We start from the raw sequence: 17791 nt of genomic DNA, 5'->3' as shown, positions 1-17791 counted from the left end.
ACTAGAAACTTAACAAAATGCACCATATTTACTATTATATATCTTGTGTTATATATATTTATAAAACACAAGACTAATGGAGTAGCGTTACTCGTAAATATTAATTATTTTATTTATATATTATTATGTCGAATTTTGTACAAATTCACTTAAAGATAATAATAAATAGTTGGGCAGATACATACATACAAATGTTACTACAAATGTGAAAATAAGCGTGTACTATAAGAAATCTACCGATATTCCAACTAAACGTAAACTTAAATATCCGTAATTCCCAAAACCGCTTTATAATAAAACCGTTACGCTTTCGAATAATTTTGATGCTTTTCACAAAGACAAAATTAGCTTTTGTTTTGTAATCTTCCTAAAAAATACATTTGACATTATGAAAATTCGAGCTAACGTTATTTCGGGCAAATGTATTTCGACTTCTGATAAGTAATCCCAAGCCGTAAAACGAGTACAACAATATTTTGTTAGTTATTGCTAACGTTTCATAAAAAAAATCATTTTAAAAATAAGGTTAAAATCAAGGCGACTCTATAGTTTCTTTGTTCTAAATATTTCAATCGCTTGTGGTTCGATCAATTGAAAATGACTAAGAAGTTTATATAAGCCTCTTGAAACTGGGTCTCTTTCCATATTTTGCGCATGCAATGTGTAGAAAAAGGACAGTTAGCTATTCGATTATTTTGTGTGCTTTTGTAATTTATATTTGCGATTCATTTATATATAAATTAAATGCTATATAATATATAAAACTGTGCAAAATAACACTTTTCAATGAGAATTATGATACATTTGTTTAGTGAAAATATGATACAAAATACACTTTACTGCAGTAATTGTTACAAGTTTATTATTATTGGTACTGTACGTTACGCTGTCAGTCGAACAAACGAAGACTGTTGCGCGATTGACGCTCTGTATGCGATTTTAACGCCCTACAGGTGCGGACACTTTTTAGCGCACACCCGACGTCCATTTATTGGTAAGTCAATGGAGACAGTGTTAATTATAATTAACAAGACAAAACGATTTATGACTCAGCGGTCGCGGGGAACCCACGGCCTCTGTTTTTCTGTCATAACCTTGTACTGTAATTAAATATTTATTTTAGAACATCGAGACTTAAAGTAGGTATTGTAAATAATATATTATATTTTATTTTAAAACATGGAAACTTAGATTTCTACGCCGTGTACCCAGCCAAGCAAGCGAAAAACGCAAGTGACTCGTGAACCCGGCATTATGTCGTAATGTTTTATTTATCGTTAGACAACTGTCGCGTCTAGCCTGTTCTCATATCACGACTATCTGTGGTGACTGTGTCGTCGACTTTATTTTATCGTTTAAGGACTGTCGTGTCTAGCTGTCTCTACTAGACCGAGACGACAAGTTGTCGGGTCACTGCAGGCGTCTTGTCGTTTGAAGCAGCGATTATCTGTCGTCACAGTTTTATAGTGACGTTTTATTTATCGTCGGGCGACTGTAGTTCTACTAGCTCTTCCCATTGTCACGACAGCTTGTAGTCGTAACGTCGTGTGAACAACTCCATTTAAATAAACAATCCACGACACTTTCAACTGCACGACTATCTGTCGTCACGACGACGTTTAGGTTTCTATTCCACTGCGCTCTCCCAATGCAAAGTGGTTTTAATTACCAGTAGAGATCCTAGTGAAAGAGTTCGTCCAAGGAAGTACTGCCACCTTACCTATTTCTGCCGGCAAGCAGTAATGTGAGCATTACTGCGTTGCGGTTTTGAAAGGTAAAGGTGAAATTACGGGTCACGTACAAGATTTAGACGCTGAGTTTGCGCCCTACTTTACGTGAATCGACTGATTCACTTTTTATTATAATTTAGTTGATTTAATAACTCTGTCGCAATCGGTCACATAAGCATTCATATAATAACTTGTATTTAAACAAAAATAAACTTTACGATTGTACGTCAACTCTACAACTTAACTAACTATAAACTACAACTAACTTAACTACCTACAATCAAGACGTCAAAGCCCATACATGGGGCTTGTCAACTTATGTCTCAAATCTTTGCAATTTAAAGTGGCACTGCAACTGTTCGTTCCGTCACTTGAAATATCACCAAGCAAGCGTTTTAGCTTACTTGTACAGTAGTGCGATTCGCGTAAGTTCAAGCTATCAAAATATCGTTGAAGTTACGTAGTCGTTCAATCGAAGTCCTATCCAAAATGGGCATTCACGTATCACTTGAACGAACGTTGATATAAACAGAATCGAAACCTAATGACTAATGAACGACATCTTGGATTGTGAAACTTGACATTTAGTCGTCGAAAGTCTATTGAAAGAACTCAAAATATTAGCAGAATACGTATGACTTGTCGTTCAGAGTCGATGTAAGTTCGATTCATATACCAGAATACGCTTTAACGATATTTGATCGAACGACTTTAAAATTGGACTCGTTGACGTTCACTGTCACATGTGAATACGAAAAAGCAATTCAACGACTAAATAGCTACGATATCGTAACGGTTTGATTACGTGAATCACCCTCCTGGTGTTGAAGTTTACCTATATTTATTTACTAAGGAGTTAAATAAAGAAGACACTCTATTTGCAAATGCATTTTGCCTACAATTTGTCCAAACTATAGGAACGTGAAAGGTGATAGGATTTGTCAGTGCAACCTTGCTTGTGCGTAGTCCTATTTCGATGCCTTACTTTCTGAAACTCGTATTTTATAAAGAGTGATTATGTGATATATTATTATTATGGCAAAACTCTCTATTCATTTTAAATTTCTTATTCTCATTTCTGATCAGTCTTAATTTTTAAGAAAAATGAATATTTTTCATTCTTCCTGTATTCTCCCATTATCTTTCGTATAATTTTATTTCTTTCTCCATCCTCCATGATAATTTTCCACGCTGACACCGGTCAAAAGTTTGTTACTGAACGAAAACGACGCCTAACTTTGTTTTACTCATGTTTTACTAAACGATTTTATTTTTTATTTCCCGCTAAATAAAACTTCCTACAATGTTTCTAAAAGAAAGAAAATAACATGAGCTCTCAAATTATATTTTTGTAATGTCATTAAAATATATGTATATATAACCGTCATTGTGAATAAAAACCGCCGAAGTATTTTAATAACCGGCAATCTATCTCACCACCGCTCCACATGTCTTTCAACCCTGACATTGGCAAAATCGTCGCGCAAAACGACGGAGCCATAGACACAAAAGTTGAAGTTGAAGTTGATCAAGTGGCCACTCAGTTCTTTGCTATTTAAAGCTCTGAGTGGCACTGCAACTGTTATGGACAGACGTGTAGCTTACCATCAGGCGCACGACTCGTTCGTCCCGTCACTTGATATTATAAAAAAAAACTTCTTATGTTAAAAGTTCCACGAGAAATAAGATCACCGTTAAGAAACATACCTTGTTTAGCATCATCTTTTAAGTTTTGCACTCTCTTAGGTGTCTCCTGCGAATCGCCGCCCAACAATCCCTGTCGAGCCATAGCTATATACCGCGATGCTGGTGACATCTCGTGATCGCCATCTACAAGGCATTGTTAATAAAAAAGACATTCCTTTGTGAAGTTTAGTAAGTAAAATGATTCAAATAGTATTTTATGCTATCGTTGCATAATGAAGGTTCTTAAAGCCAAGATTTGAAAGGTAAAGGTGCTGGTGAAATTACAGGCACATGGGACTTGTCAACTTATGTCTCAAGGTGACGGGCGCAGTGGCAATTCCCCTCAAATCTTTGCAATTTAAAGCACTGAGTGGCACTGTCACTGTTATGGACAGGCGTGTAGCTTACCATCAGGCGCACGACTTGTTCGTCCCGTCACTTGATGTTATAAAAAAAATCCGCGGAACTAATTATATTTTAATAATTAGTTCCGTTGAAATGGCGACAAGAGATTATTTGCTATTAAGTATTCACTACAAATTATTGTCTCAAAAAACTACATTGTGGTGTCTCTACATGTAGTTACGTATATGAATACTTTAGCCGTTTAAAAAATAAACAAGAAACAACCAATATTTTGGACTGTTTAAAAAATAAACAGTAAAAATAGAAATTTTATACGCATTAATGATAAAATAAGTATGTCCATACTAAGAAAGCGCTCACATTTTAGGTATATTAACTGCCTCAATTCCGATCACTACTTATAAGTGAAATAGGATTATAATTTTTGGAATTAATGGTGCCACCTGCAACGTTCACCAGTTTCGGAGTATGTTCCCTGCTGGGCACGGAGCCCCTCCGCGGCACGTCGCTAGTAACCGGGGGCGGGGGCCGCATCGCGTTCTCGTCTATGTTCTCCTTCTCCGGCTCTGGTGGGACGGGCGGCGCGTCTTCGCAGGCCGCCGGCTCTGGCGACGGGGGCGCTTAAAAATCATACAGAATTTTTCCATTAATTATTTTATCCCCAAATGACCAACATCAGGAGCCTGTGTATTTGCTCTCTGTTGATATTGCGGTGCCATCACATTACCAGAATTAATGCCCACGAACTAGGTTTAAAAGCCCATGCTAACATTACGGACCCATGAACTGATTTCCAAATGACATTACAAGTCCACGAACGTACTCCCAACAAGCATTAGAAACCCTTACTAATATTACGAACCCCTAAACTAATTGCCAAATAACATTATAAGCCATTCTAAGCTCACGAATGCACTTATAACAAACATTAGAAAACCATACCGACATTACGAACTCATTACCTGTTTGCCAAATGACATTATACCCAACTAACATTATAAACCCAAGCTCTTATTTACAAATAACACAGCATGTTGTAGTTTTATGTTGTGGTTAAATAATATCCTCAGTTAAGACGTCATATGTATTAGAAAAAGTAAATTACAGGCAAGATCGGCTTTAGGAGCAGCGATTATCATGGATAATAATGTGCATTGTCATAGACAAGTGGTTACAGTGATTACACCTATGCACGAGTGTCACGGTGCTACCAATGCACGGTTAACAATGACCATAACCCAGGTATTCATCCTCAATTCACGTAGTGTAGTACGTACCTTTAGTCTCTCCAACAAGAAAGTTCTTCTCGCTAACTCGTCTTCCCTCTTCGGCGCAAGCTAACAACCAAGCAGCAGTCACTGCGGGTAGACCCCATTTCAACGCGCCTATGTACTTGTCCCCAACGGGCGATGGACATATGAGATGCGTTGATGCCAAAGCATTGGCTGTGTTACGTCGGCAGAAGCGAAGCTGGGTACTATAAAAACAACCAAAGGAGAAATTTTTAACGTTTTTTTTTTCAAACAAAATAAAACAGTGTGTATCCCTGACAAGTGTGTATATCCCTAATACTGCATAAAGTCCTACGACGACGACTGTGACATGGCGAGAAAAAGCCGCCATTTTAAAAGCTTTCCCCTAGCATCGGGCAGCGGCGGTGCTAGTACTGGTAGAAGGCGGAAGATGTATGTTCTGAAAAGGCTTCTATCTAGATATCAGCGGGCGACCTCCCGGCCGATGAACCGCGGTGCAGAAGGCAAGCGGGAAACCACTGCACAATATCTCCCGAAAAAGTAGCAAAAATGGTAGAAAAAAGTAAAAGTAGTACCAAATAAAAAGAAAGGTTAATGTGAGCAGTTACAGGGAGGTCAAGGAGTTGGCTATGAACCGTGAGGAGTGGAGGAGGCTACACCGACAAGAGCATGGCTCTTAAATAAAATGAATGAATGAATGTATCCCTGACAAGATGCTTGTCCTTGAGCGGCCGACTCTGATCGAACAACATACTAAGCGCCTCGCTCTGGCGAAAACTAGTTGCGTGCCCGATTTTTTGCTTTGTATCGATTTTTTTGAATCGTAATGGATCATATGCCTCTGAATCGATCCACGGTTTGGATCGTATGCCCTTGAATCGTTTTCATAAAAATCGTTTCAAAATTTGTAATAAATAAAACACCATTATTAACCAAGTTAAAAAAAGAAGGAGGTTCTCAATCGACTGTTTTTTTTTTATGAATGTTACGCAATTACTTACGGCACTTATTCACTTACGGCATTTGTGAACCGATTTTGATGATTATTTTTTGTTTGAAAGAGGGTACCTCAGTATTGGTCCCATTTGAATTTGAAGAAAATATTCCACCCCTAAGGGTGGCAAACTAGGGGATGAATCCGGTTTCGCGAGCTTTCCGGTAAACTTGTCACATGGATAAATAAACAGAGGGATGTAATTTTTAGGTCGGTATTTTTTTAAATAAAAAAATTATAGTTATTAATAATACGCTTTTTTTTTCTTTTCACAGATGCCAATCCTTTACATCTAACTAAAATTTTCAATAATAATGTCAAATAACTTAATGTCCCAAGCCTTGTCCTTTTCTTTATTTTCCATTTCTATACTTGATGAATCATTAATAAGATGAGATTTTTCTATAAATTATGAATACGAACACGTTCTAGACCATTCGATTCGCCACAATTTTAGATCGATTCGCTTAAAAATAACATTGAAACGAATCGATCCAAAAATGCAATTGAATCGATCTTCATAAAAATCGAATCGTAATGTGCACCCCTAGCTAGCTCAATGCGAAACTTGAACGTCACGCCGAACGTGCGGCCTAAGAATCATTTCATAACCATATATTTAAATACGTATCATATACACTATAGCCAGATAACCTAATAATAATAATAACACACACTAATATAATATGTTTTTTTATAACAATAATAATGCCGCCTCTCTCAATTCAAAATTCAAAATTTTTCTTTTAGGCCTTGGCAGAGGCGAGAGTGTAAAATAAATATAATGATAAACAAAGTTACACTAAACGTTTTTTCACATGATAAGCACAAAAATCTACCCCCTATATACACAATTGGTAAATATGTAGTCTACCTTTCTTGAAGATGGAGTAAAATTACTTTTGTTGTAATGAATTGCGAGCAGCTAGTGATTGCAGTCGATAAATATTCTATCGACTATCGACTGAATATTGGTCACGATTATGGAATAAACAGTCGAACTTGTTTCATTTGAATCATTCTCGATTTCCCATTATTCATCCAATGACTGAGCACAACTTCATTTGAATTGTCAATTTTTGTAAGTCCATATATACATACACTGTATTTAGAACTATGTGTATGAAAAACACATAGAGGAGACATATTTTAAAGTTTTTTCATTTTAATTCCAATATAAATCATCATTCCAATAATCAAATCCGGATGTTCTTGTTAAAATGTATATGAATAAAAAATTGATCTCGATACTAGTAGGTCAACTGTCAAAGTAAGAATAAAGAAGGCAATAACGCATTTAGTAATCATTAGTGTGTCGTAACATTACCAATTCAGACATTTTTGGCAAAATTTTATCTTTCACAATCTATCGATAAAACTATCGACAACAACCTCATAACTATTAAAAATTTTATGAAAACTGGGCAACCTACAAATGTCATTTTACTCCGTCTTCAAAATAGACAGACTATAGTATACTCACGTAGCACCCAATAGCTTGGCGAGTTCATCTAAGAAGGCCCTCTCGACGCCACTGTAGGTGCTAAGGCTGGCCACGACTCCGTGCAGAGGCCCCGGACCTTGGCCCCATTGAGACAATTTCACGGGTCTGTGGTAGTAGTCAATAGGCAGTAACTCTTGTTGAGATAGGCAATCTTTCTGTAAGAGAGATACGTCTTTGACAATTCTAGTTACTAAAGTGAGTGGCGAAAATAATAATAAAGTTACTATTCAAATCAGGATATTCATCACGAAATGTACACCAAAAAATGTAATAATCTCAGTACAGAGTACTAAAAAATCCGACCTCAAAAGTACGTGGAATTACATCTATGTATTTGCCAAGTTTTATTGAAATATCCCCTAGTTCGCCACTATACAGGACTTGACAAAAAAGATAATAAAAATCGGTTCTCACTACTCAAAGTATATTGAGAGAGAAAAACGCCTTGAATTGGAGAATAACAAAACCAACCATTAAAATAATTGCTTCTTAAGTAAAATTTAGGCGCGATTTAATAAAAATTAATGTTCATGCATGATCAGCCACCCTTAGAGGTGGATGATTTCCTTCAAAACGAAATGGGACCACTATGGAGGTACCCTCTTTCCAACAAAAAAAAAGAATCATCAAAATCGGTTCACAAATACCGGAGTTATCGCGTAACATACATACAAAAAAAACGTACAGTCGAATTGAGAATCTCCTCTTTTTTTTGAAGTCGGTTAAAAATACTATAAGTATTAGATACCATGCAATTTAAGTATAATTCTAGTGAAAATAAAGTATAGTTCATTTCACATAGCATGGGCACGGTGACGTTTGAGATTTGAAGTTTCGAAGTTTGAAATTGAATGAAAAAAATCGATTTAAATATCTTATCGAGACAATTTGCAACTAAGAGAAAATCGATTTAAAGACAATGATTGAAGAACAAATAATAAACGAAATAAAAAGGATTCAATTATTATGTTATTAATTAGGTTACTAAAAAAACTACACAACAAACAAAAAGTCAACAACAAAGCATAAAATCAACCTTACCTATTTCTGCCGACAAGCAGTAAAGCGAGCATTACTGCGTTCCTGATTTGAAGGGTAATGGAGCTGGTGAAATTACAGGCACATGAGACTTTTCAACTTATGTATTCGGGCGCAATGGCAGTGCCATTTGGGTGCATACTGCACATATAACAATACGTGCACGATGCGACGTGTATTGATGCGAGATATACAACTGCCGAATCGATTTATCGATTCTATGATGTAAATCTCTATGGATAAATATTCCGTTTTATGCATCCAGTAGTTGAGGAATTTATTTTTATTGTTATCATTTCATTTTCTATCTACTTAATATATTACAATTTGACTTAAAATTACAATTGCAACAAAAATTTTTTGTTTTTTGTATATTATAACAAATTTACTATTTCTTTTCGTAGCCTGGTTAGTAGATTTGTTAAAAATAATATGCAAGCAATGTAAAAATTTTAAATGTCAGTACAGTAATGTCAGTCAATACCCAGCCTATGTGAAATAGCCTATAAGTATTTAGTGCTCTAAAATATTTGGAAATTGAATAGAAATCAATCAAACAACGTACGTAATCAATAGTTAATGTAAATTTTCAGTAAGTTGTTTATTCAATCTAAAGTGCACCTCGCATTTACTAACGAAGTAAATTTTTTATGAAATGTTTAGATATTTATACGCTTAAAATGTTTACTAGATGAAGTTTTATTTGCTGAACTGTGGGTTTAGCTGACATGATATATGGATTTTTACAAGGTTAAATATATTAAAGTACAATGACATCAATTTATGTGATGTAGTAAAAACAGATCGAATGTAATCATCACGTTATAAAAAGTCGCAAGCGACACTGCATTGACACTAGCGACTGCGCACAGAGCAGATAAGTAGGTTGCTGTGACAGCCGCCACCCTGACTAGTGTTGGGTCAAAGAAAAATTTTCATTTTGTAAAAAAATATTTTTCAGAAATATAAATACTATTCCGGATATTTTTCCTTTATTTTTAAACATTTGACGTTGACACCTATCAAAAATTCAAGTTACTGAACGAAAACGAAGGAGTCAATAAAATGGATCTTTTTCGCCGTTGTGATATTATTTTAAATCTCGTTTTTCTTTAGGCGGCTTTTAGCCAATTATCAAGTGTATTTAATATTATTTATTCACGCTAAACAAGTAAAACTTCAAAAGATATTTCCAAACGTAGAACATAATATGAGCCTTCGAAATGATATTTTTCCAATTAATCAAATTTTTTGGGATTTTTTCATTTTTGTGGAAAAGTTCACTGTTAGAAATTTTTCGGAAAATTATCCAACAGTAACCGTGACTCACCACCCAAAAAACAGTGACGGGCTCCGCCGTCCTGGTGAGCAGGTCTCCCGGGTCGAAGTCCAGGGGCAGCAGCACGTGCGACCCCCCCGCGCCAGCCGCCGCCAGCGCGCCTCCCGCCGCGGCCACCTCGGCGCCGATCTCGCAGATGGCCTCCTCGTCCAGCCCTTGTACTTCCATTTTTATGCCTGTACGTCAGATTAAAAAACTTTTCCAAACTGTTTCTCAATAATTCTATAATGGTGTACGGTTATGTACTATATGGAACCTTGATTTCTGCAATGACACGTTCTAGATCTAGTTTTATTTTGCTGCAGCAACATGTTCACAATTAACACATTATTAACTTACAATAGCATTGATTTACAAATAAATGGACGACGGGTCTAATACAAAAACCACGAAAAAAATGTCCCAAGTCAACCTATTCGAAATTTAAATTGTTATGTCATCGCAGTATCGCGCTGTCCGTAGAACAAATGAAGACTAAAGCGGAGTGTCGCGCTCTGTATACGATTTTAGCGCCTTACAAGTGCGGACACTTTTTAGCGCGGACCCGACGTACATATAATTGTAAGTCAATGTACAATAGCCATAAAACAATGTTAACTGCCTCCGTGGCCGAACAGTTACCATGCCGGACTGCCACGCAGAGGTCCCAGGTTCGATTCGGGCCGGGAGAAATGGTTATGGCCTACATTTATTTATCTCGTTAGTTTGAGTGTAATTAGTGGTTGTCTACGTCCTTGGCACCCACGACACAGGGTTTCCCTAGTGCGAGGCTATGTTGAGTGTGTGCGTTATTATTAAATATTACTTTGGCATTTTAACAAACGTTCTTTAATTCCATTAACTACTCGGAAAACACCCTCGTGTCGGTTACCGCGTTTCAATCACGAGGTAACATCCTGTAGGACAGACTCGCAAATCTGCCCTTACAATGGTGTAGAATGCGTAGGTTAATAGGGCGAGAAATACTCGGAAACGGTGTATTAGTTTTATTTATTTTGTCGTTTGCCAAAAATTTTACTTTTCGTCCTTCGTCTGTTATTAAAGGTGACCAACGTACCTCTAAATATCTGCTCGATTTCTTCTGTGGGCTCATCGGTGACGTCAGTTTGGTCCTGCCGGGTTGCGTTGGGCGCTGGCTCAGGCGTTTTCTCCCTTTCCGGCTCGGGGGGTAAGTGTTCTAGAACAAAAAATTGTCTAATTTTACTGATCTTCCAGGAGCAATCCATTAAATATGTCTCCTCCAAAATATGGAATGACCTGCCTCCTCCTGTTAGAGAGGCAGTGTCTCATAATTGTCCACATTCAGATTTTATTTATTTAACGACTAAAAAGTCGTTGAAAGACCAAGTACAAAGACACGACGCAAGCACATAGAAAAATTCGTGAGTTCCGTTGGTTCGTTCCGTGGCTTAGTTCGTATAGCGTCTGGCACGGTATGCAAGAAGACATCGGTTCGAATCCGACCGGATCGAAGGAATTTTTTCTGAGTGTTCGATCTTTGTATTAATAATTATAACAAACTAGTGGAGTAATTTCACAAAAAATAATTGAACTTTATTACAAAATTTATTAAAATTAAAATTCATTACATTTAAAGTACTAACAAAACAACACATTCCAGTATAACATAAACTTAACTAAGTTTCTCCGTACACCGCTCATTCGTCGTACAAATAAATTTCTATGTGTAGTGTGTGCGTTCGTACTGCTGCGTGTTAACATTCCTCTTAGTTTGCGTGAAAGTCGTTAATAAAGGGTGTCACTAAACTTTGATCCTTGTATGTACATCCCACCGCTGAACACGAGTCTATTCTAATAAATGGTCGCTTTAACAATATATTTAAAGTTAGTACTTATATATGTTTTATTTAAAATTAGAAGGTTATAATTATTATATATTTCAATCGCGTATTAATTTTTTATTTTTTCTAAAAAGTAATTTTTTTTTCAGTTCGATGTTTTTACAATTTAACGATATCTTTATTTCTTTAGGAATTCCGTTTATTAGATAAGGTATAATATATTTTTATTTTTATTTTTACCATAAAGATTTATACCAAAGAGAAGTATTTAGGTTAAGTTAGTAGTAAGTAGTAATTCCAGGCAATTACACCAATTTTCTTTTCTCAAATTAGGGGATATCCTGTACTATGAGTACCAGAGCAACGATATCTCTGAGGGCAATACCCAGAATACCCGAACCAGAACCAACTTAGAAATGTTCGTTTCATAAATTGGCTCAAATCGGGAGTCGAACCGGGAACCTCCTCACCAAGCTCCCATAGCACTAACCGCCGCGTCACCGAAGAGCGTAAGCACACCTCGTAATCTAAGCTCAACCACGCGCCGCAGGCCAAGCCCGACCCACGGTGGGGTCTAGAGCCCGTATGTACATTTTTCCAACCGCTTTAATTTCGTTTGTAAAAAATTTGTCGCTGCCGCTCTACCCAAGCAAAATGAACCTTATTAGTAAGGAAAAAAAATTAATTCAATCTGAGGTAGTACCAATTCTTAAGTAGATGTGTGTCAATCGTGCTTGATCGAATCAAAATGATTCAAACAGTACCTGAGACCCGATAACCCGGTTACTTGCTTCTAAATAACCCGATAATTTTAGAGTTTCATGGGTCATGCGCGCAATATTCGACTTTATCACTATAATTTTAGAGATTATTCAACAATTCACAATATTATTGTCACGTTCATTCTCACGTGATGTCCCCATTCACGACACGGTTTACCTTCTCACTCTTCGTTGGGGTCGAACATTTGTTTGATAGAGCCTTCGATAGAACCTTCGTTCGATCGAAGCACAAAGTCAAGCAATCGATCAACGAGTTAACGGGTTAACGGATCAATGTGTCTATCAATCATTCATCCTAATTGCTCCGTGACGCAGTGTCCATTAAATGGTAATTTTGTAAGTTCAATCTGTTCTTCGGTATGTTGTGTTTATTTAAGTGTGCACTAGCTAATATTAAAATATTATTGAATAATAAATTAGCAATTTTGAATGCTCATAAGTTCTTTGTTATGTATTTTTGTTTTGTAGCACCATTACTTTTCTTAGAAGGAAATTGTGTACCCTGTGTGGTTTATCAATGATGCATTTAATTACATACACATTACCTATCATCAGGAGAGAATAAAAGCTAATTGTATAAATTGACACTTTTAAACGCCATATGGAAGTATCATGAGAGACGGGTAATCCGCTAAAATATCGAACATATGATCGAATCATTTGACCTGATCACACTACGCATGGGTCATGATCGAACCGGGTTATCAAAAATGAGTTAATATAAAAAAGTATCTCTTAAGTTAATATAAAAAAAATATGTGTTTTCAATTATTTTTTGTAGTGGTGGGTATTGAAATTTTTTATATTGCCGAAATGAGCGATGAGCCAAAACACTTTGAGAACCTATGTTTTAACTGAAACTACTCACGACTAAGATAATGGTTGACCAGTTCGTCCTGTTGAGGTTCGGGCGGCTCAGGCAGTTCGGGTGTGGGTGGAGGGAGGTCGAGCTCGCGGCGCAGCAGTTGTAAGTTGCGCTTGCTCATCGGCGACGCAGGTTCGACTCTCGGCGGGCGACTGGACTTCGGAGTTGGGGGTTTCGTGTTTATTAGGAACTGTAATTAAAGCCTCTGTCGCTGAATATCATATTCACAAAATATCATTTTCGCAAGATACCACATTCTCAAAATATATTACATTCTTTATACACCATATTCGCTAAACACCACATTCGCAAACTATCATATGTGCGATTTCCAACATTCTGTACTGTTAGGAACAAAATACGAATTTACAATTTATAAATTATACATTATCTATCATTATTAAAAAAAGAGACAAAAATACAAAATATAAAATAAAAAAACAATAATTTGCATTTCACTGGTAAAAAAAGAAATAGAAAAATAATAAAAAATAAAAATTATCAGTATAGTCAAAGATTGCGTAAATAAAAAACAATAAGTATTCAAGTGTGTCTGAACCGGTTAAGTGTACTACAGAATCCGGATCACTGAAGAATTTTAATTTTAGTAATAAACTGGTAGTTTATTTTAAAATGTGTATTATGTTAAATACTATAGTCTGTCTTTTTTGAAGACGGAGTAAACTTACAGTTTATTTCGAAAAAGTGTTGCGAGTAGCTAGTGATTGCAGTTGATAAATATTCCATCGACTATCGATTAAATATTGGTCATGGTTATGGAATAAATAGCCGAACTTGTTTCATTTCAATCATCCTCGACTCCATTCATCAAATTACTGAGCACAAGTTCATTTGAATTGTCAATTTTTGTAAGTACATACATAATATGTCGCCGTTTCAAGGCGACCACTAACAACCATCTTATGGCGGAACATATTGGCAGAGTATAAACAATATTGAAAATTACATAACTCACCTGAACAGTCTATGTCAAAGACAAACAGCGTTTAGCACCATAGCTACTCAATATGAACATGAAGCGAAGGAGATAAAACATTTTAATGATATTCTACGTTCTGAACATGGAAGGCGTGTAAAAAGAGGATTAGTTAACGGAGTAAGCTATGTGGCGAACTCACTATTCGCTGTGCTTGACGAGCGATTCGCTGAAAAGTACAGAAGGGGTATTAAATATGTACATACAAAACAACGAAAATCATCTCCTAAGCGTATACAAAGAACACACATCAATCATAGAAGGAGAATACAACCTTTTGAAACGAAACGAAGACGTCATTAACAAACAATTGTACATCATCAACAAACATCTAAAAGAGAGTGAAAATCACATAATAACTAATCAGAACCATGCTTCTTATATCACTGCAACTACGTTGGCTATAAATGTAGTTGGCTATAAATATACAGAGAGTACAACAACAGTTACTGGACCATTTCTCACTTCTGTTACTAATAACAGAAGTGAGAAATGGTCATATGAATACCTATCTATTGAGTCCAGGAGTTCCAGGAACAACTGAACATTATCTCGGGACATCTTTCACGCGATCTTTCTCTGCCATGTGTATAGTCTCCTGATTGCATTCGTAACATGTATAAAATATCCAGAGTAAATGTTAGAGTTACAGACAATTTTCTTATGATGGAAGTGAATCTACCGATCATCTCGAATGAACCGTATGAACTAAGCCGAATTATTCCTATACAACATATAGAGGGAGATATAACAAGGACAGTCATTCCTATATCAGAATACATGGCAGTCAACATAAGAAAAGATTTATTAATAACATTAGACAGTAACGACATGAGGTCATGTGTACATTTAAATAAGAAACAATTAATTTGCTCATTAAACTTGCCCACTTACTAAACAAGCTCAAATCATAAACAATAGAAACATATCAAATTGCCGCATAGCGTTATCACAGTGCCGGCACGAGTGGATCCAATTGCACTGCCGTGGCGCGTGGCTATTCTCATGTTGCGAAGAATGCAGCGCGCGCATTTTTTGCCCAGCTGGAACACTGACCCAGATATTACATCACACAGGTGTCATAACATCACCGGAACGATGCATATTGAAAGAAAACAACGTAATTATCCATTCACAGAACAACTTTCAAAGTGAAATGAAAAGAAATGGATCTGACCAAATCGTTGATGGATTGAATATAACACTTTTTCCTGAAAATCATGAGGAACCTTTGAAGATATTAAAAAGGAAAATTCACGTCATCAAGGCCCAGCCAGAAACTGTAAACACCGAAATCGACAGTCACAATACCCAACATTATATTACCAACATTATTTTAACAACAATTATCGTGACTACTAGTATCTGTTTAGGGCGTAAGAGCAATAAAGAAACGCCGCCAGATACGTGAGGTGCAGGTCCTCGAAGGCTAAGCCGTCACCTGTCATTACCACGTGTCAGGACAGATATTGAAGAGGACATTAATAGATCTTCGGAGTCGGCACCAGCTGTTATTTTCCATAAACATGTGCAAGACAAGGCGACGTCTCCTACGTGAACCTAGCACTTCAGAAAAATGCTTTTTTGTGTTGCTTTACATTAACAAATTTTACTTTATTTATTTGTCATTTTTGACATTTTATTATATTTAACTGCCTCTGTGGCCGAACGGTTATCATGCCGGACTGCTACGCAGAGGTCCCAGGTTCGATTCCCGGGCTGGGAGAAATATTTGTATGACCTACATTTGTTTCTCTCGTGAGTTTGGGTGTAAATTGTGGTTGTCTATATGTGTGTCCATGGCACCCGCGACACAGGGTTTCCCTAGTGCGGGGCAATGTTGAGTGTGTGTGTTATTACTATACCTTTTTATACCTTAAGTCGGGAGACTGTACGAGAAGTAAATTAGATATGTCGTCACTTAACCTAAAAATGTTGCTGATCGCGCGCATTGTCGCGTTTACATTTTATGTACAATTACTTATATTTTTAGTACAATAAAGACCTTCGGACAGTACGGTGCCTTACATATTTTGCATCAACCCAGCTCAACCGAACGGTGTACTCAGGGAAACTTACAATTCCCATCAACATACATTCTTACGGCCATTCTACATTGCATACGTTGGGCACGAGTCCCAACATACTATATACACTGTATTTAGACCTATGTTTGAAAAATACAAAGAAGGGACATATTTTCATTTTAATTCAATATAGATAATCAAATCCGGCTGTTCTTGTTAAAAAGTATATGAATAAAAATTGATCTCGATACTAGTAGGCCAACTGTCAAAATAAGAATAAAGAAGGCAATAACGCAATTAGTAACAATTAGATCGTCGTGACATTTACAATTCATTCATTTTGGGCAACATTTTATCTTCTTTCACAGTCTATTGATAAAACTATCGACGACAACTACATAACTATTTAGAATTCCATGCATACTGGCAAACCTACAAATGTCATTTAACTCCGTCTTCAAGAAAAACAGACTATAGATATATATACTATGGTTGCACTCACCTCGGCCTCGTCCAGCGCCCGTCCGGCGTCCACGCTACGGACCAACCAAAGGGGAGTGAGGATGGGTACAGCGGGCAGCGCAAGCAGCGCGCTGGCCGCGGCCTGTCTGGTGCCGGCCACGATGTGCGTGACGCGCTCGTGCGGGCGGTCGTACCGCACGCCGCCCGCGCGGGACACGCAGGCCGAAGCGCGCTCGCGGCACACGCCGTCGAGGCCCGTCACCCATATCTGCGCCGGGGCCAACAAAATCGTGCAAATTTATCTATTTACGACAGAAATTCCGGACACGATACGTATCGCGGCTGGAAACGTAAAATTACGAGTTATGATTTTTTTTTTCTTCAAAAAATTACTTTAAATCACTCTCCTGAAATATTTCCAAATGCACGTCAGACGTTTTACCTTATATTACGCAATGTGGATGAATGAAAGGAATTAAGTTTTATTATTTACTAACACTGGAATAACACACCTAAATCTATTGTATATATATATATATATATATATATATATATATATATATAGATATCCATGATATCAAACAAATGTTATTTTTTAACATTATCAAAAACATAACAAAGAATTAAGAAACTCAAGAAATAACTATCACATAACAGTGTGTACAAATAGTAAAATGGCAACAGTACGAGCAATCTTAGAACGAGTTAACCTCCAATATGTTCAGAAAAACGTGAATCAAAATGTAACCTACATTGAATGAGCTCAGTTGAGGTTAGAGAAATTATCATAAACATTTCAACCCAAAAAAACAGGGTGCCCACGAAGAACCGATAAAAATATCGAATCTTAACGAACATATCGAACCGAATTGTTGTTATGATCGGTTAAAGTAGTGTACAGAATAGCATTTGCCGACAAAATCGATACCGTCGGTAAAACCGCATA

At 36.7% G+C, this 17791-nt stretch overlaps 1 protein-coding gene across 1 annotated transcript in view; it reads right to left on the bottom strand.

The window, feature by feature from the left end:
• LOC113232754 (DNA topoisomerase 2-binding protein 1) overlaps nt 1–17791 on the bottom strand; it is a 38784-nt gene that overhangs the window by 9137 nt on the left and 11856 nt on the right. The window contains exons 9-17 of the mRNA XM_026467532.1: nt 16886–17113; nt 13363–13549; nt 10968–11087; nt 9902–10086; nt 7513–7688; nt 5060–5259; nt 4226–4402; nt 3438–3560; nt 1072–1100 (exon numbers count right to left, since the gene is read on the bottom strand). Of these exons, the coding sequence (XP_026323317.1) occupies nt 1072–1100; nt 3438–3560; nt 4226–4402; nt 5060–5259; nt 7513–7688; nt 9902–10086; nt 10968–11087; nt 13363–13549; nt 16886–17113 (1425 nt within the window). The remainder of the gene's footprint in view (nt 1–1071; nt 1101–3437; nt 3561–4225; nt 4403–5059; nt 5260–7512; nt 7689–9901; nt 10087–10967; nt 11088–13362; nt 13550–16885; nt 17114–17791) is intronic.

The sequence above is a fragment of the Hyposmocoma kahamanoa genome, unplaced genomic scaffold (genome assembly GCF_003589595.1).
Source record: "Hyposmocoma kahamanoa isolate Upper Pololo Valley unplaced genomic scaffold, ASM358959v1 78, whole genome shotgun sequence".
NCBI lineage: Eukaryota > Metazoa > Arthropoda > Insecta > Lepidoptera > Cosmopterigidae > Hyposmocoma > Hyposmocoma kahamanoa.
The sequence above is the reverse complement of the archived record's forward strand: the minus strand, read 5'-3'. Positions and strand labels throughout refer to the sequence as shown.